Source organism: Melampsora larici-populina, assembly GCF_000204055.1.
Source record: "Melampsora larici-populina 98AG31 unplaced genomic scaffold MELLAscaffold_1, whole genome shotgun sequence".
In the NCBI taxonomy this organism is placed as follows: Eukaryota; Fungi; Basidiomycota; class Pucciniomycetes; order Pucciniales; family Melampsoraceae; genus Melampsora; species Melampsora laricis-populina.
Genome location: NW_006768765.1, coordinates 786,630 through 811,255, shown reverse-complemented (window position 1 = coordinate 811,255; position 24,626 = coordinate 786,630). Strand labels below are relative to the sequence as shown.

At 42.3% G+C, this 24,626-nt stretch overlaps 6 protein-coding genes across 6 annotated transcripts; 3 read left to right on the top strand and 3 right to left on the bottom strand.

Moving 5' to 3' along the window:
• Positions 1-1,543: 1,543 nt before the first annotated feature.
• Positions 1,544-2,410, top strand: MELLADRAFT_58397 (uncharacterized protein; the record flags this gene model as incomplete). The annotated part of the gene is made up of 3 exons (XM_007404064.1): positions 1,544-1,629; positions 1,713-1,917; positions 2,084-2,410. 3 exons carry the CDS (start codon positions 1,544-1,546, stop codon positions 2,408-2,410), a joined length of 618 nt encoding a protein of 205 aa, XP_007404126.1.
• A 1,366-nt stretch (positions 2,411-3,776) lies between these two features.
• Positions 3,777-6,756, top strand: MELLADRAFT_46305 (uncharacterized protein; the record flags this gene model as incomplete). Its single annotated transcript, XM_007404065.1, has 12 exons — positions 3,777-4,081; positions 4,159-4,217; positions 4,283-4,334; positions 4,401-4,492; positions 4,596-4,690; positions 4,764-5,050; positions 5,117-5,700; positions 5,790-5,827; positions 5,901-5,995; positions 6,071-6,247; positions 6,320-6,425; positions 6,515-6,756. The coding sequence occupies 12 exons, from the start codon at positions 3,955-3,957 to the stop codon at positions 6,609-6,611; spliced, it is 1,809 nt and encodes a 602-aa protein (XP_007404127.1).
• Positions 6,757-7,522: 766 nt separating this feature from the next.
• On the bottom strand, positions 7,523-9,409 carry MELLADRAFT_73788 (uncharacterized protein; the record flags this gene model as incomplete). The annotated part of the gene is made up of 6 exons (XM_007403486.1): positions 7,523-8,088; positions 8,157-8,243; positions 8,271-8,448; positions 8,530-8,658; positions 8,740-9,035; positions 9,137-9,409. 6 exons carry the CDS (start codon positions 9,376-9,378, stop codon positions 7,593-7,595), a joined length of 1,428 nt encoding a protein of 475 aa, XP_007403548.1.
• Positions 9,410-11,188: 1,779 nt separating this feature from the next.
• MELLADRAFT_114806 (uncharacterized protein) lies at positions 11,189-14,505 on the bottom strand (the record flags this gene model as incomplete). The annotated part of the gene is made up of 11 exons (XM_007403485.1): positions 11,189-11,853; positions 11,939-12,215; positions 12,297-12,552; positions 12,644-12,816; positions 12,885-13,119; positions 13,194-13,323; positions 13,474-13,576; positions 13,660-13,883; positions 13,958-14,149; positions 14,228-14,359; positions 14,433-14,505. 11 exons carry the CDS (start codon positions 14,464-14,466, stop codon positions 11,465-11,467), a joined length of 2,145 nt encoding a protein of 714 aa, XP_007403547.1.
• A 1,451-nt stretch (positions 14,506-15,956) lies between these two features.
• On the bottom strand, positions 15,957-17,344 carry MELLADRAFT_76240 (uncharacterized protein; the record flags this gene model as incomplete). The annotated part of the gene is made up of 3 exons (XM_007403484.1): positions 15,957-16,476; positions 16,606-16,824; positions 16,909-17,344. 3 exons carry the CDS (start codon positions 17,271-17,273, stop codon positions 16,386-16,388), a joined length of 675 nt encoding a protein of 224 aa, XP_007403546.1.
• A 2,240-nt stretch (positions 17,345-19,584) lies between these two features.
• On the top strand, positions 19,585-24,375 carry MELLADRAFT_114804 (uncharacterized protein; the record flags this gene model as incomplete). The annotated part of the gene is made up of 4 exons (XM_007404066.1): positions 19,585-19,811; positions 20,236-20,643; positions 20,707-23,250; positions 23,339-24,375. The coding sequence occupies 3 exons, from the start codon at positions 20,309-20,311 to the stop codon at positions 23,955-23,957; spliced, it is 3,498 nt and encodes a 1,165-aa protein (XP_007404128.1).
• Between the last annotated feature and the right edge of the window lie 251 nt (positions 24,376-24,626).

Below are 24,626 nucleotides of genomic sequence, written 5' to 3'. Positions count from 1 at the left end.
CATGGATGAGTTTCGACTTTGGAACCAGTGGGCAAGCGCCATCATCACTTAAGCCAGTTTCCGTTGCAGGTTGAGAGTTTGATCGCCCAGTCTTCTCATTATGCTCAGCAAGTATGAGCTGTTTGTATTCTGACTTTTTTGAGATTGAGATTGACGGGCATTTCTTGGTGATATGATTAAATAATCCACTTGACTTTCCATCCAACGTAGCCTTACAGTGCTGACATTGAGCCCGGCGGCGGTTTGTTGATGCGTTCAGTTCAGCAGACATCAAGAATGCTGTCCATCACTTTCCAAATCTGACAGTAGGTTGGTTCCACTTGGCTGAGGCGGACTTTGACAAGGAGGATTTGGTTTTTGGCATGATATGGAAGGATTATATTGCTGAAGGTGGCTTTGAGATTGAGGATATGTTGTAAGGTGAGTGCTTTGAAGTGTGATTTGAATTTTTTTCACACAGTAACTTGGTGGAATAGACCTAAACCTAAATTGGGCACGCCACCTCCAATTTAGGCTCCAAAAGGCCTGCCCCTGGGGCAGGCCAATTGCGCCCCGCCCACCACGTGAGTGCGCAAGGTATATCACAGCATGCACCTGGTGTTACCGGTTACCCAAATTGCATTCATTGGTCCCAGTCCCAGTACCGGTACCGCAGCCATAGTCACACTTTCACCGCCTTAACCTATTCACCACACTTCACACTCATTTACTGGTACTGTGGTCGCATCATCACTGCCTCAGACCTATGTACCGGTACCACAAATTCAATGACTGTAACGGTACTGCAGTCAAAATGTGACGGCTTACCCACCAATGAACCCTTCTGATGTTCCACTAAAATTTCACATTGCTCACCATCGCACAAGCCCATCTTCCTTTATTCAAGTACTGTCAGTCATGAAACGCAATTGAACCCACTGTCATTGGCAAAACAATCCACCATGCATCATCCAGGACCCTTCTCAGAGCTAAAGGTTTGATACCTGTCTTTATTTTTATCTTTTTCAATTATGAATTTTTGCAACCTGCTTCAGGAATTATAGCTCTGAGCCTGATATTTGAGCTTGATTCTGCATGCATACAGGGTACCCGGATGTGCTCTTGGATGCATGGAGCAAGATTTTGATGTCCTCCCAAACTGTGCGCGAACTCAAGCTTCCCATCCGACAATCAACAATCAACCACCAACGAATCAAGCTACAAGTCAGAGCTCACCGACCTGTCAGACCTGGACAATTCTCTGCCGCCCAAAGGACCAAGGTACTACTAGCTTTCCTAGTTTGAAAATCTCGGCATTGTCTAATGCTGCACTATTTATTCTGGCCTTAGTGCAACTTCCGCTGCTGATCCTCTGACCAAACAAGCCCCCACAACCAAACTACATCCTGCACCCAAACAAGCTCCTGCGCCCAAACCACCTCCCACAATCAAGAAGGCAAAAGGCGCTCAGCTCAAACCAAAAACTTTGAAGAAGACTAAGAATTGACGTGTCGCAACCAAACCAAAGCCTTGCACCACAAAGCACCCAAACACCTTAGGCCAGATGTCCCAGCTTATCATTTCTGAAGCACCTATTGCCGCCGTTCTATGGTCGCACACTACCTCCATGGCGTCTTTGGACACACCAGGGTAATTCTTGTTAAATTTGACTTAGCCTTAGCGTATTTCCTGCAACACACACACCACCTTAACCCCGGAGACATTCCGAACAGTGTCAACAAGATTGTGGATGACTTCTCTCTCCTTAAACCGCTCACCGGTTGGCAGGACAGCCTCCTCACCTGTGTCCAACACATCAAGCAATCCCTTGACCACTTCACCGCTCACCCTGCATCTCCAACACCTTTTGCCCTACAATATCCAAACATCAACACCCTAAATGAGTTAGCAATTCAGCAATCCAAGTCTCCAGTAATTGTAGGTGAGGAAGAAACAGTCATTTTTGTCAATTTAGTGGGTAGAGTAGTGGCTGTTAGCATCCCTCCAAAAGAAATCCAGCTAGATAAGACTCTCAGCAGTCAGGCAAGTCTCATTTCATAGTGTTCCGCTTTTACATCCTAGCTGACCCTAGTTGGCATGACAGGAACAAGGTTGTAAGGCTTTCATGGCTGCAGCTGAGGTAAACAGTGCCTTGGTCAAGACCCACTTTGGTCCAATGACCAAGGTAAACTTTGAACGTACACAGAATCTACCAACTTCAACCTCGCAGAGTCTGTTCTCTGTGAAGCCTAAAGCCAGCACACAACTCAATGGTGTGTATTCTTCTTTCATTGAGGTTCCTGGAACGCTGAACGGTTCCATGCCATCTCAGGGTGTTGGATCTGGTCAATATCACTATGTCTGCCTGTGTGTGTCAGGTCTATTTGAGCACACAGAAGATTCTAAAAGAAATATCAAACAATTTCCTTGATCTGACCAGATTTACTAGTGTCCTTTGCCGATTTATCAAAGACAAAGGCCACCCCTTCAGTCTTTTTTGAAGTCAGCCCGCATACAAGTTTTAGGGTGCACAATGGGACATGAACAGTGACTTCTAGTAATAAAAAAGGGCTTATGGAGGAGGAGCAAAAGAGAACTCCCAGAAAAGACTTTGAAAGTTTAATAAAACCAATTCTGTGTGCTCGCATCAACCTGACATACCGAGGCAGACATGGTGTATGTGGTAGGTCAAAACGCCTGAATTGAATTATCTCTGTGTGTGCATGTGCTTACCAAGTTTCCATACCTGTCTCTTCCACACCTTCATCACAGGAATGCGCCAAGGGCATGACGGACACTCAAATGGCTCTAGGTCCTAATCAGCAGGGTCACGCTTCTTCCGGCTGGCAACAAGACAATATCAGCCATTACAACCTGCCCACCTTGATTCAGATGGGCAAAGAACACACATATAAGTGTGAGGACCACACACGGATCGATTCTGAGGTGTTATGGTATCACAAGCTGGGGCATCTTGTAAACAAGGCATTCATGCCTCATTCTTATGGGTTTGCAATTAGGGTGTTCAAGTCATTGTGAAAAAGGGAAATCTAGGCGCGGCTCACAAGCCAGACATGAGGATATAGCCTAGAGGAATGATTCAAATGAAGGAGAAGATGACAATGATGATGGTTGTCGTCCACATAAAAAGAAGTATAAAAAAACCAAAAACAAACTTTGTGACTACTTTGAGGGTGCAGTCTCAGATGAGCCTGGTTTATTGATATCATCATGCCTTCTGGCACCTCTGCTGAAGCATCCCATTCTTGACTCTTGTTTTTCTCCTCTTTCTTGTTTGTCTTTTACCAAATTCTTTTTGGGTTGCCATTCAAATGAACAACTCCAGGCGTGTCAGGGCCCGGGGTCCCCTCGGGGCGCCGGGTTGGGTGTTCAGCTTGATTTTGTCTTGGTTCTCGTAGCAAAATTTGTGCAGCTTTCCAGAACCACCAGAGGCCGAGGAAGGTTACCAGACTTTACCCCCTGGTGCAATAGCAAGATCTCATTTGAAAAAGGAATTTAAATTCAAACATAACAAATATGTAGCACGAAATGGTAACCTCAACAAAGTCCTGCTGCGCTCGAAGCGCGCGAGAGTCGGCGTGGGACTTTGTTGAGTTTTAACAAATTCGAAGCCCGGATAAAAGTTGTAACAAAGTCTTTAACGAAATGGGAGCCCGGATAGGCCCGGATAAAGTTAACAAAGTCCCACGCCCGCCTCGCGAGGCTGAAGGCTTGCAGTTAAATTGGTGTACATATCAAATCCAACTTTCAATACTGCGATGTCTCGCGATGTCTTACTGGATGAACGGAACTACAGACTTATGAGTCATCCACTCGATCATCTCTCTGTTCTGGATAAAACCCCCTTTCCTTTTTGTTTTTTCTTGACCCGTACACCAATTTTAGCTCACTTGCACATTTATCTTTCTTCGATTCCAAAAGTCAGAAGATCGCTAGGAGCTGATCTCTATCACCATGGACCAATTTATTCGTCATTTTTACACAGTTGTCTTGTCTTTGATAGCTTTGTCTACCACCATTCATTGTGCTCACACAGATTCAAATGAGTTTGATTACATTGTTGTGGGAGGTGGAACAGCCGGTGAGTTTTGACATACGTTGAATGGATATGACCACAAAAATGTGCATATTAAAATGGAATTTTTTGACAAATTTTAGGACTGGCTGTCGCCTCCAGAATCTCAGAAGACCCAAGCATCACGGTTTTGGTCCTTGAGGTAGGCCGAAGTTTCGCTATCTGCAATAAAAATTGCATTTTTGAATCAAAGATTGTCTCTTGTAGGCGGGCCAAAAGGGGCTTGGCAACACCGGGATCTCCATTCCTGGCTTAGCCGGTGAGTCTTTTCAACATTTGGACAAGACCAGAATCCAGACTAACTGGTGGTGATTTCACCCTACAGGTAGTACCTTCCGAAGTGGAGTCGATTGGAACTATACCACCGTTCCTATAACTGGAGCAGGTGGCCGAACAATGATTTATCCTCGCGGTAAAGTTAGTCAAAAAGATGAAGCTGATTATGGGTTTAGCCTGATTTACCAAATCACAGGAACTTGCCTCACTGATCAATCTTACTTTTTTTCATTGCTCATATCAGGTCTTGGGTGGATCTTCAGCGTTGAATTTTATGGTCGCCACAAAAGCATCTCGCCACGATTATGATACCATCGAATCACTGGGAAATCCAGGATGGTAGGCGTCCCATATATATCTGTAAATCACAAGCAATCAAAGCGACTTACAAACAGCTTTTGATCCACATTAGGGGGTGGTCGGAATTCGATCAAGCTTCCAAGAAGTCGGAAAAATTCATTGCCCCCACTACTCACAATTTTACGTTCGACCCCAAATATCATGGTTTGAAGGGAGTTGTCGAAACGACCTTTCCAAAGTATTTGCCTCCGAATGTGCAAGGATATTTTGCAGCAGCAAAAGATCTTGGTCACCTCAAGAAATTAAAAGACTCCTTCCAAGGGGAATTACAAGGCCCTTATTACTTTGCCGCAACGATCGACGAAAAGGCCGAAAGAATGACAAGTGCTAAAGCATATTGTGAATACGTATTAGCATTTCCCGATGTCTAGCAGCATTTCTGATGCCCATCGTTTTCTTTTACAGATTTCCCAATTGCCTCGCGCCCAAATTTAATTGTCCAGGTGGAATCAGAAGTAGATCGGCTCTTGACCTCTAAGTCGGATGATGGACAAGTCATTGTGCGAGGTGTCGAATATTCATCTCAAGGCGTCAAAAAAACGGGCTTAGCCCGCAAAGAGATCATCCTGAGTGCTGGGTCCATTGGCACGCCTGCCATTTTGGAGCGAAGTGGGATGGGTAACCCATCGGTCTTGACTAAATTTGGTATTCCGGTCGTAGTCAACCTCCCGGGTGTAGGATCAAATCTCGCAGATCATGCCGCCATCTTTAACACTTATCAGCTTAAAGCTGGCCTCACCTCTGGGGACGATCTTCAGACCAATCCTACTTTTGCTGCTGAACAAATGAAACTCTACAGCGAACAATGCAACGGTATTTTAACTACTATCAACCCGCTATTGGATTATGAGCCACTAAGTGCCATCTTAACCAAGGCAGAAATGGACGAAGGTTTGAAGGTCTTAGAAAGCGACTCATCTCACATACCCAAACCAATCTTCGATGCCATCAAGGCACAGCTCCTGCATGGTACACCTATAGAATTTATTGTTGCAAACCAAGGTTTGGTAAATGCCACCCAATAAGAGTATCTTTGACATTCTTGATACTAACAACGATGTTCCTCCCTACTTTGCAGTCCTTCCTTGGAGCCACCCATCCTCCAAATGGTTCTCTGTGCGTATTCTGAGAGTATACAGTCCTTCCGATCATGTAGAGGAAGCTGAGACTGACTTGCATTTCCAATCAGTATTGGGATTGGAGCTACCCTACAATATCCCCTATCACGAGGAGAAACCCACATCAGTAGCCGCGATCCACAAATGCCGCCGCAGATTGACCCAGGTATGTCGACTTTTAGTCATGCACCTAGATACCTTGATGAACTTGACATCGTCCCTAACTCTTTTCAATCTACAGCTTATTTCAAGCATCCCTATGACCTTTGGCTCCTTTCAAAGGCGAGCAAACATTCCAGGGCTATCATGGACCGTCCATCGATGCAAAGTGTCATTGTAAAAGAATTTACTCCAGGTGACGCAGTGAAAACCGATGAGCAGTGGAGTTCATGGGTCAAATCGGCTTCCTCACCCAATTGTTAGTTCTCAACGCTTCAGAGCTGTGTATCATGGACTGATTTTATGATATTTTCGAATTCTTCCATCTTAGATCATGCCATAGGAACCGCAGCCATGTTGCCTCGCGAGCATGGTGGGGTTGTAGACACCGAATTGAAAGTATACGGCGTAAAGAATTTGAGGGTTGTTGACGCTAGGTATACACCATTTCTAATCATGATGAATCAAAATTTCTAAATCAATGACTATCTTACTTACTTTCTCCGTGTTAATTAAACTTTCACAGTATCATTCCAACTCATATAGCCGCACATCCATCAATGACCGTATACGCCATTGCCGAGATGGCCGCAGAAAAAATCATGAAGTCAAAGACTGCTTGAAGAATGCGACTTTCTGACGTATATACCACCCTGATATTTCATCGTTGCATAACATTAATATATCTTCCTTCATTTCGACAAACGGATTATTGTATGTACTGCATCTGTCTACCTAGTAACGTAGTATTATTTACTTTTTCATGATAAGTAAGCTACAAGTTTGGTTTCGTATAATTTCATTGAGGAGGTCTTGCGTCTACACGAATTTCAAGCCTCTAGACTAAAATGGTAAAGAATAAGAATGCCGAATGCCAGAGAGAATTCTTAAGGTCTTCTTCAATGGACCGCCATCCTCGTCTTAATCATCAGTAACACATTGACATTTTCTGCTTTCGCACAATTATAAGATGGGTTCATCAATGGATTCATACCATCCTGCATTTGATATTTTTATTCTCCAGGGGCATCCTGAGCCTTCAAGAAGTTTTGCATGATAATTGTGGAGCTCAAGGTGGCTAAGGAGTGCCTAAAGTTTTATGTACTCTACTTTGGCCTCCGGCCCTTCATTTCTTTTTCAAAAACACTAGGAATGTGCATCCCACGTGGCTTATTTAATAGTTTTCCAACATTTATAAATTTCAGGCAGCTTGTTGATTTAGTGACAGTTGTATCTTAGTCATCATTCCATCCTGAACCTCCCTGATATATTCCAAATGAACTGACCAACTAGATTTCTATGTATCAATGTGAAACCATTTTGGAATCTAAATTCCATTCCGAAAGTCCTTCATGAGGGACAGCCACCCAACATACACAGATGCATACACATTTCTAAATGTTCGGGGCCATAGTATTGATCTAGCTTGATGATGGGGATATAAGAAGCCAACATCTGGTCACCTAAGCAAAGTAATCTCAAGCCCTAGGGAATCCGACTGACCTATGATCATATGATGATAGGCTGTATATATAACGTGAATAATCACATAAAAACCATGCTGATATTCAATATTAGAAATATGCAAATCTATGACAACATCTTTATCTCCTCATTGACAAATCATAAAAAAGTCCTGACATCCCATACCGAATTCCGAGTCCAATCAAAGTACCAAACACTTGAGATCCCATCATTACCATTGTTAACTTATCCTCTCTCATTTCTCCAAACCAAATTAACAACAAGTTCAATAAAGTTAAATTTGAACAACCTATTACTTCTCCTTCTCGATTCCTTAATAAGCGTATCAACCCAAATGTTTCAAGTATGCGAAGGCATCCAACAAATCTACATGGCTCAGTAAAGTGAACCATTGAAGGTTTCAATCGATCAGTCACCGGATCTCGTGCTGGAAGTCTATGTCTTGGAATCGGAATAAGCCCGAAGAGTTGAGGACAAGAGTAAAGGAAATTGAAAATCTGAGGAATGAAGAATAATAGGACGGTTTTCGAAAAATGGCCGAGGATTCCAACCACTGCAAAGGCCATTCCTGCGAAATAACAAAATGTATCACCCACAAAGGTACGCGCAGGATACCTATTGATGTAAGATAGGGAAGAATGTTCAATCCCATGTCCTTGTTGTTCTTGAATGACAAAACTTACCAATTGTGTTTGATGAGTGCTAGCATAACTGCTAACAATGGAGTCATCATACAAAACGAAAACAAGTGTCGATCTTCCAATTGTTGACTGCCATGAGATAATCCAAAACTGAACTCTCTTTGAATACCGAGGTCATTGAGGTCAAGCTTGATGTATAGCAAATCATTTAAAATAATTGAAAGGCAAATGATGATCGACTGGCCGACTTCAACCCCATTAACACCTGCGAGGATGTTGATACTGTTGGTACAAAATGTAGATAACATAGACATGTAGAGGTAGTAAAGTGGCCCTTTAGAATGCAAGATGAGTCGAGTGTCAGAAAAATATCAACAAGAGACGGTCAGATAGATAGAGAGACGAAAAGAAGTACCTATGCTAATTAACCCATTGGTCTTCTCAACTCCCAATAAATTCCTGAGTCCCAATATATGCGGGATGATGATATCAGTGGCACCTGCAGCAGCGGCGTAAGCTGTTAAAAGTGGAACTGATGCGATGACTGGAAATAGATTAATTAGGTCAGTATCAGAACCCCCAGAATTTAAGATGCCGCATAAAAAGTAAATGTACTGAAACTTACCAGGGATCGGCAGTTTAAACCTCCAACGAATATCAAACACATCATCCAAGAACCCTAAAAACACAGCGCTAAGGAGTGAAAGAATACTGGCGAGATTAGCGCTTAAGCTAGAATGTGGAAAAGGAACCGTTGATGGATTGGGTAGCTGTCCAAGCTCTTGATCGGTTACAGTTGAGAAAGCAGTCGAGCCTGGTGCATCGGGCGATGACAAGAAATGGGTATAATATGGTAATGGGACAAAGACCGAAAGGACTAGAACATAGATGCTTCCAGCAATCAGACCGGTCGATTCGGGTCTATCCTGTCGCAGAAATCCAATACATTTTTATAGTAAGCAAACATCAAAAGAAAAGATTACCATAAGATAACATTTCAGAAAGAAAATGATAAACCTTACATGAATTCAGATGAAGTTGCTTCTTTATTTGAATCACCAGGTTGAGATTTGAGTGCTACAGTACTTTTGATTGAAGCATTAGCAGGAAAACCACCACCACCAGTAGATTGTCGCTTAAGTAAATCTTTTCCTTTCAGACCAGCTGATATTAAAGTTTGAGATAATAATGGGATTAGTTGGTTAGTTAAGATGTATGCTACGATAGAAAATACGAGGTTTGCTAATAAAGTGATACTGGTCATGATTTGTTTGCTGAGCTCTTGAACTTCTCACTTTGCTTCATCGTCATCGAACAATGGCAAGCAACGAAATCACAACGTGATTTACACATATTCTAAACCCATACTTATGGACTTACAGAGATACCGATAAGAACTCAAACCCTCGATTCCATGCAGCCAACGGGCAACTTTATCTTCCTCCTCTCTTCCACAAAATTATTCAGAAGGACTCTCGGCAGATTTCCATTCTCCGCCTCTCTCTCCCTCTTACTATCTTACCTCGAACTCTCATCTTATCACATCAGTCAGAACAACAACTCTGGAGTCCAACGGACCAATATCACCAACGGTGCGGTCGAGGATGGTTCCTTTACCCTGAAGTTCTAGATAGGTAGGTACGCCCATCAACATCACCGGTCACTTACAGTCTATTTTTTGTGTTGACCTGATGTTTCCTTTCGTTCAATTAAAAACCCCGTTTGTGGGTCACATAGATCTGCACGGCGTTGCAGAATATATAGTGAAAACCGTGTAGACCGTTATGAAGCGAGATGGCGCAGCTGGTAGCGCGCTGGGCTCATACCTTGACACTACGTCTGTGGAACGCCACCCAGAGGTCGTCGGATCGAAACTGACTCTCGCTACCTTTTTCGAGTTTAACCCTCTTTTTGGCACGTTGGTCGACTTGTTTCATGGCTATCCTCCAATTAAATCTTGAAAATGAAGGATTTGCACCTATGACACTTCAAATTTAGCTGTGTATCCCCGAGATGTAAAACTTGTTGCTAGGATGCGAACAACTTGTGGCCTTGGCATCAGGACTCCGGAAGTGAATGTGACAGTTCGGAAAGAAATCAGATAATCATTTATGTGAGCCGTTTTTTGATAGTCGGCATCCATTGCCTATCCTGAAATGTTTAATCTTGATATCATAGGGTACATCTGGGTACATGACACCGAGGATCAAAGTTCTGTACGAACAAATGTCTTGGCTAAGACGATCGCTAGATTTTGTTTCTGGATGGGGACTCGGGAGACCGGAACAACTTCAACAAAACAGCATAGTGGAAAACTATCAGCGTATTGTACACCCTGTTGACCAGACCTGAGTGGAGATATTTATTGCCCAATTCTCTTGCCTTCACTGAGTCCTAGGATATGAGCCGTGTTCCCAAATCATCAGGAGCCCCAAAGTGAAAATGCTCTTCTTGGGGCAGGCCTTAAAAATGGGCATGCTCAAAATTGCATCTAGGTGCAGAAACCAAGGCGACTTTGGCTTGGATAATTGCGAATTCATGCTGTTCTTCAAAATATGATTTTCAACTTTTAATGCCATGACCACCCTCAAAAGATTGACTCTTCAGGTAGAACAACATTTGGTTGCGAATACAAATATTGATAAGGGCATAAACCAGCTCATCCTTGGTCATAAACCTCCTTCAACCCCCAAATTGATCTCAATAAAGAATATGCATAATCGACTCGTCGCCACGTGTACTAGTGCTAGTAGTTCCGTTGGAACCAAATAATAAACATCCTGAAATCATACTCAGCGACCAAGGTGTTCTTGTGAAGAAAACCAATGTGCTCAATGTCGTGCGTAAAACTCTGGTGAGTCATGAAAGCTCTTCACAGAGGTCCTGCATCTTGGGTGGGTTTCCTAGCGGCATCAAGGATCTTTAATCTGGATTAACACGTCATGTCTTCGATACTATCCGAAAGAAACTATGGTTTTAGCATCGGCTACAACGATCCGGGTCATCGCGTCAAATGCACATACATGGATCTCGCACATCTTCAACACATTTGCTCTCGCTACCCATCACCAAAAAAATACAATCCGCTTCCATTTCATTCTTTTCATTCTTTTTTTATTCAACTCATCATCTTAAAAGGTAATCATAGATGTAAACAAAAGTGTCTCAAAAAAATAACAAATCAATAAAAATCTATGTATATCATGATCATCATAAAGAAAATATAGAAAAAAATGATGAAAAAACATAAACTCAAAGTAAAAAAATTAAATAAAGATTTATTACACATTTCTCCTTTCTACAGAAAAAAACAAAACCAAAACCAACACAAACCAAAATCATCAAGAGTCTCATTTCTTACTTCTACTGAAAAATCCTTTTTTCTTCTCTTTTTCAGGTTTACTATAACTAGATAAAGAAGGTGAAGGCATTGGTGGTTGAAGTCTAGGATCCATTGCAGGTGGCATCAAAGCAGCTTGAGAAGTCAAAGGCGGCGGTGCTGGTCTATGTGTTGGATAAGACGGTGCAGAACGCGGTGGTGGTGCTACTACTGCATCTGGTGGTTCGTATGCATATCGATCATCACGTTGACGTGGGTCTGGTGCTCTCTTTGGTAATCTGGCCTGTTTCCCTTCATAGGCTGATGAAGGTGGGGGTTGATTAGAGCCACTCGAACCACCTCGATCTAGACGTGAAAGATCGTGAATAAATGCCTTGGGAGTATAAATTGATGTTGAGCCTATACACGTCCCAAAACATGAACCCATTATCGAGTGATCAGTTTCAGATAGATACAGAGAAATCAGTAGGAGAAGAAGCCTGACCTATGATGACATCTTTTGAATGAGCTTCCGAGACAGCATATGCTGATCTGATCTCTGAATGAGTCATCCCTCCTGCAACAAAGACAATCATCCGTGGTCGATTCTCAACGACTGCCTTCGATTTAGGTTTCTGCCAACTTGGTTTTGCGCTACGTAATGAAGTAGGTGCAGCTGTTGAATAAGCTGCTAAACCACTTCCGTTCAGTTTTGCATTGGTAGATGGACTTTCTCCCATGTACGGAAACACAGTTTGATCCAATTTATTCGCCACTGCATCCTGTCAAATCGATACAAACATAAATCATGGTTCAGAAAAAGTTCTATCAGTAAAGGAATTTCTGCGTTCAAGAAACGCTACCTCAAGCATCAATTTCACTAGAGGTCGATACCTAGATATATCGTAATCATTCTCGTCCAGAGGTTGTTTAAACAATACTTTTCGTTTTTTACCCGAGTCTTTGGCAACATTTGCGCCTAAATGTATCAAATTGTTTACTGCATCCATCTCATTTAATCCCAATTTAGCATGTTGATATAATCTACGTCTGTCTTCATCAGGTACTCCATCTCGATATAAAACATACAATGCAATGATTCGAAGCTTATCGGTGGTACTATGGTGAAAAAGCATGGTTCCATGAGTTTGCATGAAGATCTTACGTATACTTATACTTACTAACGTTTCAAAAGAGTAACAATACGGACCTAACAGCGCGATCATCCAGCAGGGGTACCATCTCTTCAACAATTGATTTCGGTGTTTTTCCTTCAGCTGTCATCCCAGTTGAACAACATTGCTCTACAGAAGCAGCTAAAGGTAATTGTTTCTTCTCAAATAAGTCCATACAAGTTTCAGCCATACTAAGATGTAACGAAAGCTTAAAATCAAACACACCAGTCATAATCAGCAAGGTGTGCAGCTCCATGTGAAAAAAAATTTACTTACCTTCTCTTTACTCTCTTTTAAATGAGGTAGACTAGCCAACATATCCTTCATGTCATTCAAACTGCTACCATTGGTAAGGTGTCCATGTTCAGTAGCATAAGCCTTGAAATCGTGAATCAACTTATCAAGTGCATCTTTCATATGCATATGTCGTACTTCCACCCAAACCTTGTCATCTTCAGAAAGGGTTACTTCTTTTTCTTCATGTTCACCGGATTGATCTTTGAATGAATATCTGCACAAAGAGACGTCAATTTTAGTTCACGGACGGTATTCTCGTTGAAAGGTAGTGTTTTGATTGGATTCTACATGTATTTGTTGTCTTTGATATCGAGCAGGTCATTACACATTGCTTGATAAGTGAATTCATGTAGCAAAGGTGCTTGAAGATCCATAGCTCTCTCAGTGATGAACATCGTCCCACGAGGTCTTGGAGGGTCTACAACAGGCTACAAAAGTCAAGATGTCAGCATTTTGAGTAGAGATTCCCCGAATTCAAACAAGAAATTGGTGCAGCTTGCCGGAAAATCTTCATTGGTATCACAATAATCATCCAAATCTTTTTGCAAGAAAGAAGCTAGCCTTTTACAAAGATGTTCTTTCGCTGCAGCAGCAGGACCGAGTGGTGTAGTAGATGGATTATAATAACGTATATAAGGTTTTTCTCCAAGTGTTGCAAGAAGATTGACGAGCTATTTGAGGAGCAAAAGAGATGAGCTAAATGAATATCAGCATGGGTGTAGGTTAAGATAAATTCAGAAAAGTAAGTAGTTACGGATTTGCTAATCCAACCCAGTTCATCCTCCCAATTAGCTATTGCATCTTGCACTGAACGTTCAGGTGGACCATAAAGAGTGAACAAGCTACGTGGATTAGGCGGGCGAAGTGTGTAGACTTGTGGTTCTTCTGGCCAAATGTTGGTGAAGAGTTCGACCAACTGTCGAAGATAACTAGCTGCAGGAGATGATGTTAAGACATTGACCAATGCATCATCGAGTGCTGATGTTGAATTCAACCCCGAACATCAACAAAAATCACATGTTGTACTTTAGATTGGAAGCTATCAACCTCACCATCTATGAAGAAGAGATGCGCTCCAGCGTACTTGACACCACCGGATGGCACTGGGGGACCTTTTCGGCTAGGAGGTTGAGCAGGGGCAAAGTCACTGATGATTCGATCGACGTTCTTAGCCGTAGGAGCAAGAATGTAAATGGCCTCAAGATTAGGCGAAGGTTGTCTAGGAGTTTCGATGGAGTCGATTTCTGGAATGGTTGCAGTTTGAGGGGAACAACGTCAATCACAAGCTGAGATCTTGAGGCAAATGAAGTGAGAAGCAGTACGTTGGACTCCAAGTTCGAGGATCTCAAAGGTTTTCAAGACACCCTCGATCAAGTTCTTTGAATGTTTGTCGACTACCAATATCTTCCACCGTCCATTGGTTGGCTTGACGGATTGGATGGTGTCAAGATAGCCTATGTTGAGACGAGAGTGATGATCAACCTTTTGTTTTGAAGAGTCTATATGGTCGACATGTTTGAAACTCACGTTTCCTGAGGGTTTCAATCAACGAGAATGGCATCTTGTTGGAATCTTGAGTGCGAGAATGAGGAAAAGGAAGTTGAAGAGGTAAACAAGCAGACTATGGAATATGGATCTTTGAAGGCGGCTACATAATATTAGGCTACTACCCGATCACCGATCACTCGGAGCCGAGGGTGTCACCCTATATATTACGTGAAACTCTCCATGTATGAGATGAAAAAAAAACTACAGTGCTGTGTATTGGCTGTGACACGTGAATGCTATTTGTGAACGGCCACAATGTACTCCCACTGGTCCCTACTTTGGAAAGCTTGAGATTGGCAGTTGCCAGTCCACTATTCTTGAAAGAGGTACATGTGTGATACTTGGCCAAGTACCAGAAAGCTTGGAACTGCAAGCAAGGAGTCATATGATTTAGTATTCATAGGCTGTTTGTCGCAATCAAGATCCCCCCACTCTGGTGTAAGATTCTTGGGCGTCATGGGTGCGTTACTATCTACACTTTCAAAGCTCTTGACAAGCTCTGAGTCTATTGCAAGTGATCTTAAAACAGCTAATCACACAAAGATACTTCAATTGACACAGACACCCTCAGAAGTGAGAGTAAACAAGTCAAGGAGCGTGCCACAGGACCCCGGAATGCCCCTATAAAGGGTAGTTGCAAAGAAAGTTTTCTTTTTGCACGGCCCCAATTTCCTGTTGTATGTGACCCATAATTCCAAGTCACTATTGAATACATTTATGGTTCTCAAACCTGTGCAAGAACTGTGCAAGACCGACGTGCAAGATCCGTGCAAGATTTCTTGCACCAATCTTGCGCATTAAATTTTTTGACGACCCCAGCTATTTTGTTCCAACTGGTACGAAAACCGTGCGAGACCGACGTGCAAGTTCCGTGCAAGTTCCGTGCAAGTTCTATTCATGTCTTGCACAGAAGTTGCTCGAAACTTGCACAAATTTTTGCATAGGTTTGAGAACCATAATTGAGACAATTCGATTCAAACCAGCCATCACGGTAGAAGAAATTCAAGGGGTACTTTAGTGATCCACTAGCTGTTCCTCAGCATTGATAAGCTGGTATTAATTAGTCAAACTGTCTTTAAACCGCTATTTAGCAATGGTCAAAGTATACAAAATGATATCAAGGATCAAAGTGAAAACCACATGAGGTATACCTAAACCCATTGTGTGAAGCCCTGAGAGAGCTCAAAAGGAACCTTTAATTGTGACTATGTACCCTTTAGAGGGGCATTCCAGGGTCCTTGTGCCACTTTCTTAGCTCATGTTAAGTTACTTACACTTTACATGGATCTGGAGCCTGATCAATATCTGTGGATCACCTGGACATGCTCACCATCTTATACATTTGGTTTATTCTTTCACTGCAATAAGAGCCTCAAGGATGAAATAAGCAAAGACTATACAGATGAGGTCTTCAACAGCTGTATCCCCGCAAATTTTCACTTCTAGACAACTCTTCATCATCATATGCAATTTACATCACCCTTTGTCAATCAATATCTCTTTGAACTCAAAATGTGTGTATCATTCACTTGAAATCATCATGCAATGTTGTCTGAAGCATCTTTGTCTTAAGATCTGAAAAAAGCCGTCCATATTCAGAGTCTAATTAATCCACCCAACTCCCTGTACCTAGCTCCGCCTGAGTGAAACATGATGACGCAAACAATCACATAGCACCTTGAGGATGCTGATGCAGATGGAATGCTGGATGAGGAGATTGTATGTAGCTCTACCTTGTCCCGGCATCGCAAAGGTTGCATGCTAAAACATGATAAATTAAGATATTGAGTACACCAAGTAAATATACGTAAGCAAGAGAAATGATAAAGTCAAAAAATGAGAAATGTTTTGGTGATGGTTCTGTCTGTGGATGTACCTCAAGTCCCTAGGCACCGCTACCAAATGATTATCTTGTTGATTTACCATGATTCGTCATTCTTCTTCAGTCCAACGTTCTGCTAACGGTCCCACATGAGGTAATAATTTCCGTTCAAGCACTTCGGCATCAAAATAAGCTTGGTATCTGTAAAACCATTCATAAAGACATAGTTTTGTTCAAAGCAGATGGAATTTTCGGTCAGTCACATGAGTCATGGTGGGAGAAATCAAATCAAACATAGGGTTATTCAAGTATCCAAAAAATTTTGCTGACCCCAACCATCCATAGAGACCTAGATCGATGAGAAATAAAAGAACCTGAAAGAAATGGCTTGCGAGAAAGATGAAGTGTAGAAAGGCTAAAGGTAAGGCAATGAGAAGTGACTGATAGGCGTGTATTCGTACGAAATCGTTTCGAGTTTCGACGATCAACATCAAGATGGCCATCAATGGAGTACAATAAGATAAAGCTGATAATAAATCTACCCTCCAACTAAGAATTCATTCAAGATCAAGTTGACAGGTACTAAATGTCAATTTATTGTGATCGAGTGCAATCGAGGTTTCAAGAACTGACCCGAATCTTGTTTCGTAAGCTTCTGGACTTGGAAAGAACTGTCCACCAGGCTCGAGTCTGTTAGTAGAAGATTGGAATGCATTTGATTGATTGGAAGGCCCGGCTTCAAGACCAGAATGAGATTGAGAAGATTGGAAATTGGGTTGGTTTTGTTGAGAGGTGTATTGGTTGGAATTGATAGGATTTCCACCAGCAACACCACCAGATTGATAAGATTTCCAAGGATTGGGTTCGTGATGAGATTTATTCATAGATGATGATGGTGAGCGAGCCGAAGTTGATGGACTTGATGGCTTGCGCGAAAGTTTAGGGGATGTTCCTTGTCGGTGCTCGTCAGGAGGTGGTGCATATGGAGCAAAGTTCATGGTAGGCCTGGTCTGATTGCAAATCGAAGAGATGTTCAAATTTGTGAGATTCGATGATCAGTGAGTGGTCTGATAGGAAGCTAACTGAACAATTGCACCTGTGCTGATTTATTGGTTTGGAGGTGAAGAAATCGCAGAGGTGGAACTGGGTGTGTCAAATAAACAAGTCACAAGCCTCACCTTACACAGTACGAAGATGTCACAGGAGCTTACAAGTTGATGATACACATGTCACGCGCCTTTTTTCTGCTGCACATTCACAGAAATCAAATCCTCCAGAGAGGCTGATTCACTTTTCTATCCACTTCATCAATATGTTGGTATTGTTTGATGATACCTATGCCTCATTCCACATATTTCACGATCACAAAATCATATTTCCAGTTGATGAAGCGGTTTAAAATGTTAGAAGAGTGGTTATGTATGAGAGATATGGATCTTCAGCTACTTTTATCCAGAAGGAAATATTTCAATCGGATCAAAGAGAAGTATACCATTATCCACATCAAGGGTTTGGTTCTAAATGTTAACCTTGGATTTCAGGCTCACATTAAGTGAAGCAAATCTCCTCGCCAATCAGCCATGAGGCTTTATCCTTGTAATCTACTTCAGGTGTACTTTTTCTGATTGTGGATCACTCAATGTTCACAATCACCCTCACTTGAATGACCCTTCAGATTTACTTACAGCTAGGTAACACACCAGGGTCACCGCGTGCTACTGCCGAGAGTGGGTCGTATTTTAAGTATCTCAACTCGGCCGTCGCAGGGCAAGTATATGGTGAGTGAAGCACACTTTTTCTTCCATTCAAGAAGATGTGAATGTTTATCAACGTACGTATAGCAACGATACATTTGGGATCCTGAAGATGAAAGGAGTTGGTGAGAACAATATTCAAAGGGTTTTGCAGTATATTAAGGAGATTTAAATCTTGATTTGATCACAAATTCACATGAACACCAACCATCGAAATTATTCACATCTTGCGCACTGCTGGTTTAGCACAGCCTAGCACAGCACTGACCTCTGCTCGTTTACTGGCTAGGAGGTCTGAGCCAGTTGCTCGATTGTCAATTTTCACATCCAACTTGATGAAACATCCGAGCAGTGGGAAAAATCAAAACGTGCACCAGAAAACGCTTACCTGATATCCCCCACTTGTGTGATGAAGTTCCCTTTACTTCAAATTCGGAAAACAATCACCTATGTAGATCTTTCACATAAGATATCTACTTATCCGACAAAACCACATGAAAATATATATATATATATATATGTACAAAATAATTTTCTAACCTTCACTTTGACTGCTGCAACAGATTAGGTAAATGTGAGAAATTATGGAGTCTACCAAGATATCATATCTGTTGGAACGGAGATGGGTATAAGCCGAGTCATACATATGAGCGATGAGTGTTTCAGAATCAAAGTGTGGAAGTTTTCTTTGTTAGATATCAAGGAATATGATTTAATATCTTCCGTGAAATTTTGATAGATACAACAACCAAACTTATGATGTAGCGGATTGAGATTACATGAAGGATTTGAGGAAGCAAAGGTTCAAGGTTCAAAAGGTGATTTTGATTCCTGATATCAACGGTGCTGATATCTGATCTTAAACTTAACCAAGTCCCATATTGTCGCTCGCGACCCGAGAGCGTGGGACTTTGTTGGTTGGATCTGATCCGATCATGATTCAATAATGGACATCGCGATATTATATCCGTGCACTCAGCAGCGTTAATTTTTTTTTGATCACATCAGGTTTATTTAAAAAAGGTGACCCATCAAGCACGGATGAGAAAGAGAGGAAGTGACAAATGAATCTTCAAGTGGTTAAGGTCCCAAAATAGATTTGTGATTGAAACATGTGTGAGAAGGATTTAAGGGATGATGTGGTGGTGAAGGAGATGGTGATGTCATGGTTTGATCAAAGACTAATGGGTGAGATGGTGATGAAGTGAAGTGAAGTGAAGGAGTTGATCTGAAAATGAAAGGTATTGATGAATCGGTAGAAATGGGAATGAATTTATCACTGGAAAAATACAGTATTTTCACAAGGAACCTAAGGTTATGTAGTTTTTGATGTTGATTAGTTAGAGATTAAGATCCATTTAAGGTTCACAGCATCTGAGTTGAAGTTGAATTTAAATGTAGTTTTAATAGTATATTTAAGTTGAAGTTGTGTGTAATGTGAGTGACAGTTGAAGAAGATAGAATTCAAATTCTCTATGTATGTATCGACTGCTACTACTTCTACTAGTACTACTGACTACTATTTTATCTCAACAGTCAACAGTCAAGCTCGATTCTCGATTCTAATCAATCAATCAACCAATCTCAACTCAACTTCACCATCGAACTTCAACTTCTCTTGAATCACATCTCATCCTTTTTCTATTTTGATCTTAATCCTCTTTCTTTACTTACTTCTTCTATTCAATAAATCAATCCATCAATCCATCAACCAATCCATCAATCATCAACAGTTTTGATCGAATCATAAAGACACTTTTTAAAGATAATCAATTCATCAAAGTATCCTTCTTTTTCTTTTGATTTCTCATCTCATTTCAGTCATTCTGATCATCATTCATCATTCATCGTCATCTTACTATCAACAAGTGTCAATCTTCAATCATTCTAATCACCCCTATCAATCAATCAACCAACCTACTTAATTCATTCTTCTCTTTTACTTAATTCTATATACTTTTTCCAATCATCTTGAGCAATGAGAGAGTCAAACTTTCACTTTCCTGCTCACAACAAGGCTTCAGTTTGTATCACCAGCGCTCTATACGATAGAAGAGGTAAGTAATCATTCACAAATTCATTCAAAATCATATCAATCTCACTAACATTTCTCATTGGCAACCTCAATAGCAATCGACTCAACTTCTCCTCTACCCTTACTCTCAACTTTAACTCATCTTTCTTATCTCACCTCAACTTCCCCTAGAATCAGGGAAATCCTCTGCTCTGATGGAGGTCTTGAACGTCTCATCACCATACTCAGATCAACTGGAAAACGGATGCGAGAACAGCGTCACTCTTCTCGAAGTCCAGCTATTCCATTACCTTCAGGTCAACATCAAGCACTCGCTCTACAAGATACATCCACCCCTCCTCTCTCTCAGCCTTCATCTAGTCGTGTTCGTCCTGAGGTTCGATCATCACCGTTTAAATCTTTCATCAACCCTCCCTCAACTTCTCTCTCTGAGATCCCTGCTTTTGAAAATCAACCCCTGGCTGCTCATCAAGCTGCTACCGTTGGGCTGAGTAAGGAACAGAAACAATTACTCTGGACTTGGAGTCTCTCTTTTCAATGTGTAGTCAATGTGGGTGTAAGAGGTAGTGAAACAGTTCGGTGAGTCAATTTCATATTCATCTCTTTCCCAACTCTCATCTTACCTTTGTCTTGTTTGTTTAGTACGAGGGTAGTCGAAGCTGGGGTGGTACCGGTGATCATCAGTGTCTTGGGTGGATATTTGCATGAAATGGAACGGATCCGTCAACAATCTGAGGCTCGCGAACGTGCTCGTCGCAAAGCGGCCCTCATCATCGCTTCTCAAACATCTTCAAACTCCTCTCTCAACCGCTCGCTCTCACCTGCTGACATTCTTCGTCCACCTCGACCTGTTCTTTCCCCTCGTACCCTTCTCAACCCCAACTCTAGACCTACTCAAAATCTACTTGCTCTCACCGCACCAACGAGGTCCACCAATCCTACGGGCCTTGCTACCAGCGTTACCAATGCTCGCCCCTCACCCCCTCGCCTCTCCATCTCAGGCCGTAGGAGTAGTATGACATCTACTCCCCTGAATAACTCACCTACTCAGTCTCATGCTCCCTCTACTAGTCAGCACAATGCCACCGCCCAGCTCAGCGCGCGTAGTGACGGAAGTGGGACTATTGGCCCTCATCCTACTCAGCACGAACTTAATCCTATTGCTATCAACTCTTCAACTGACTCGGTTTTCCGGACCGGAAGCATCTCTCCCTCTTCAGTTTCTTCTTCCTCCTCACTTGAAACATCTCGATTATTGACTGCTCACCTCAACCCAGCACAGCATGATCTGGTCCGAACCATTACACCTGACACCTTACAATCCACTTCAGTTGGTGGATCGGGTTCAGAAGTCGAAATGAGGGATCCATCAGTCCCTCAACCCGATCAAACCACTGAAAACCAAGCCGAGGTTGAATCAATGGACGAAAATGATACACACGAAAATGTAGATGATGTAGTGATGGAACTTGATGGTGACAGTGAACCGGGCCCAAGCAATCTTTCCTCCAGAGATCTTAACAACGCTCGACATCAGACTCGGCGTGCAACTATCAAGGGCAATCGAAGGGCTAGCGTGGTCCGGATCACTCCTTTAGGACCTCCACCCACCACCGTCACAGATTTGGATGACCGATCTTTTTCCAGTCACGCAGATAACGGAGACACACCAATGGAAGGCATCGAAACAGATGATACCGCTGCTGCAGTGGCCAATGTCACCCCGAATGCGAATAGGGAGTTATTCACAAATCATCAAACTCCAAGAGCATCATCACACCCACTTCCCACTCCTAGTACTATCACCCAACGTCAAGTTCATCCACCAGCTAGACATGACACTGATAGACAGTCCGAAGATAATGAAGACGTTACCATGGCGGGTCCATCAGATCGACCCCTAACTCGTTCTGATCTTCGTTATCTTTTGAATGACTCGCCTCCTCAAATTTCTCCTACCAGAACAAGACCTGAGAACGAGGATGGTCCAGCTTCACCTCAACTACAGAGAATCTTCTCAGAGGCTAGCGTTTCAGATCCTCCTACTGACTTTCCCGGCCGTCCTTTACCACCTGCGAACCTTCCTACCATTCCTATCACTGTCACCAACGCTGGCACACCTCCAATTCCCATCACAACTGGTGCCACGGCCCCGATCGCAAACCCTACGCTTCAAAACCCAGCCTCTCCTACGACCAGCTCAGGCTCATCCATGTCACTTGGCTTCAGAGATGAAGACGTCCTGCTAGCACTGCAATTATTAGCCTATCTATCCAAGTATCCGCACGTGCGAGCTTACTTCCATGAACCGGCTAGTCGTGCTACATTGGAACTAACTTACGGATCCATGCTTGAAGCTACCCGAGCCCTTGCCCGATTTATTGGACGTTACAAATCAGATCGAAATGAACGTGAGCGAGCCAAAGAAGCTATCATCGCGGCGGGCGGAGGTCCAAATGCTGGTCATCCATCTGCCCGGCGTTCTGCCTCAATGCAACTTCCGTCCGGGGATTGGGCCGGTGGCTTACCAGCAGGTGGTGCTAGTGGTAGCTTACCCGGCTCTTTTACCACACCTCCTAATCGTAATCCAGTTTCCGAAGGACAACATTCTCGCCTTCATCGGGCTACGTCAACCAATGTTATGAGAGACCGCATGAGTCGAACTGAAGCTTACGAACTTGCTTTCAGTAACCGTGAACCTGTTTACACTGCTGGACCTCCTTCGGATCGAGCCAACTCGGCATCGGGTAGAAATGGACCTAATCAAACTTCTCAACCCCCTCCACCAGTAGTGACCTATTATCTTGCTGATCATGAAGATCTCAATCATCCAAGAGCTTCTGCATCTCATTCATCTACATCATCATCACGGATTCAACCTCAACCCATCAATCCATTAGCGACGAATGTATTTTCATATGTAGAAAGATTCACACATCGAAGACCCTCAACCGATTCACATACACCTGTGATTCCTACTGAAATCCAATATTGGGCAGGAGTGATTATGAGAAATGCGTGTAGGAAAGATGATGAACGGGGTGGGATTCGACAATGTGCCAATATGCAATGTGGTAAATGGGAAACTTATCCAAGAGAATTTGCAAAGTGTAGAAGATGTAGAAAAGCGAAATATTGTTCTAAACCTTGTCAAAGTAAAGCTTGGCAACTTGGGCATCGGTTTTGGTAAGTAATTTTCTTTTTTCTATATCCGGTTCTAGAGAGAGTATGAGATTAATGTTCTTTTTGTGAATTGAATTGGATTGAATTGTAGGTGTTGTATCAAGAGTGATTTTGAGAATGCTAATGAGACTGCAGCTGGAGCACACGAAGCTGTAGCCAATAATAACGCCACAACTGATGAGATTCAAGCTGAGACGATTACGGCTCCTATTGTACCGACGGTCCAACGAGAAGTGATTGAAGCCACCGAAAATGAAACTATCACACCTATGGGAGATGAAAGAAGACCGATGATTTCAGGTAATACGAGTACTGGAAGTGTCACACGAGCCGGATCGGTCAACGAAGAACCCATGATGATTGTACCCCAACCTCAACCTACAATCGAACCGGCTCAAGTAGTAGATGCGGCGATAGCAAGATTAAGAACTCGAAGATCTACCATCACATTAGTTAGGAATATCGAAACCCCACCTGATCAAGAAATTGCAGTAGGAATTGCCGGGATCAATGCAGGATTGGTTGAAGCTGCTAATCGAGCCGTCTTGGAAGCTAATAATGGACCACCTGATGATGATGAACGAAACCGGGCTAGAAGAATGATTGAACAGAGAGATGAAGAAGATGAAACTGTCGTTTCGGTTCCTCCTCCCGTTCAAGCTGGTACGAATCCTAATAATAATCATACCAATCGGAATGGTAGAATGTAATGTGTGTGTGTGGTATGTGGAGGAGGTTTTATGAGGTCCTTTAGGGGGTGTTTTTCAACAGTGAATGAGGGTATCGAATGGACGATTGGATGATGTTTTTTTTTGTTCTGTGATCAATCTCAAAACCAGAAATAGATGTGATATGATGTTTTTGATTTCCATGGTTTGTGTGTGAGTGTGTGTGTGGTGTGTGTGTGTTTTGCGTCTGTTGGGTGTGTGGTTTTTTTCTTTTGAATTATCTTGTTGTGTTTTTTTTTTGGTTGAAATGGGATATTAAAGTGATGATGAGGTGAGGATGATTTGAGGTTTTTCATTGTTGTTGTTGTTGTTGGTTCTTTTTTTCTGGTGATCTTGACTTTTTTTTTACTTTGTTCATATATAAATACACAATTATACATTCAAACCATTTTTTTTCTCTTTATTTTACTTTCTCTAAAAGATTTTTTTTGGTAGATTGGAGTTTGTACAAGTGAGGACGGAAAAGATACGACACCAGTTTACTCCACCCAGTACACCAGTCGGGGCCGGTGGAGTAAACTGGTGTCGTATCTTTTCCGGCCTCACTTGTACACTGAAAGAGAGAGACTCTGAGAGAGAGAGGGAAAAGCAATCAATGAATGAATGAGTTTGCTGGATAAATGGAGATCATGTGTTGTGTTTCTTTGATAG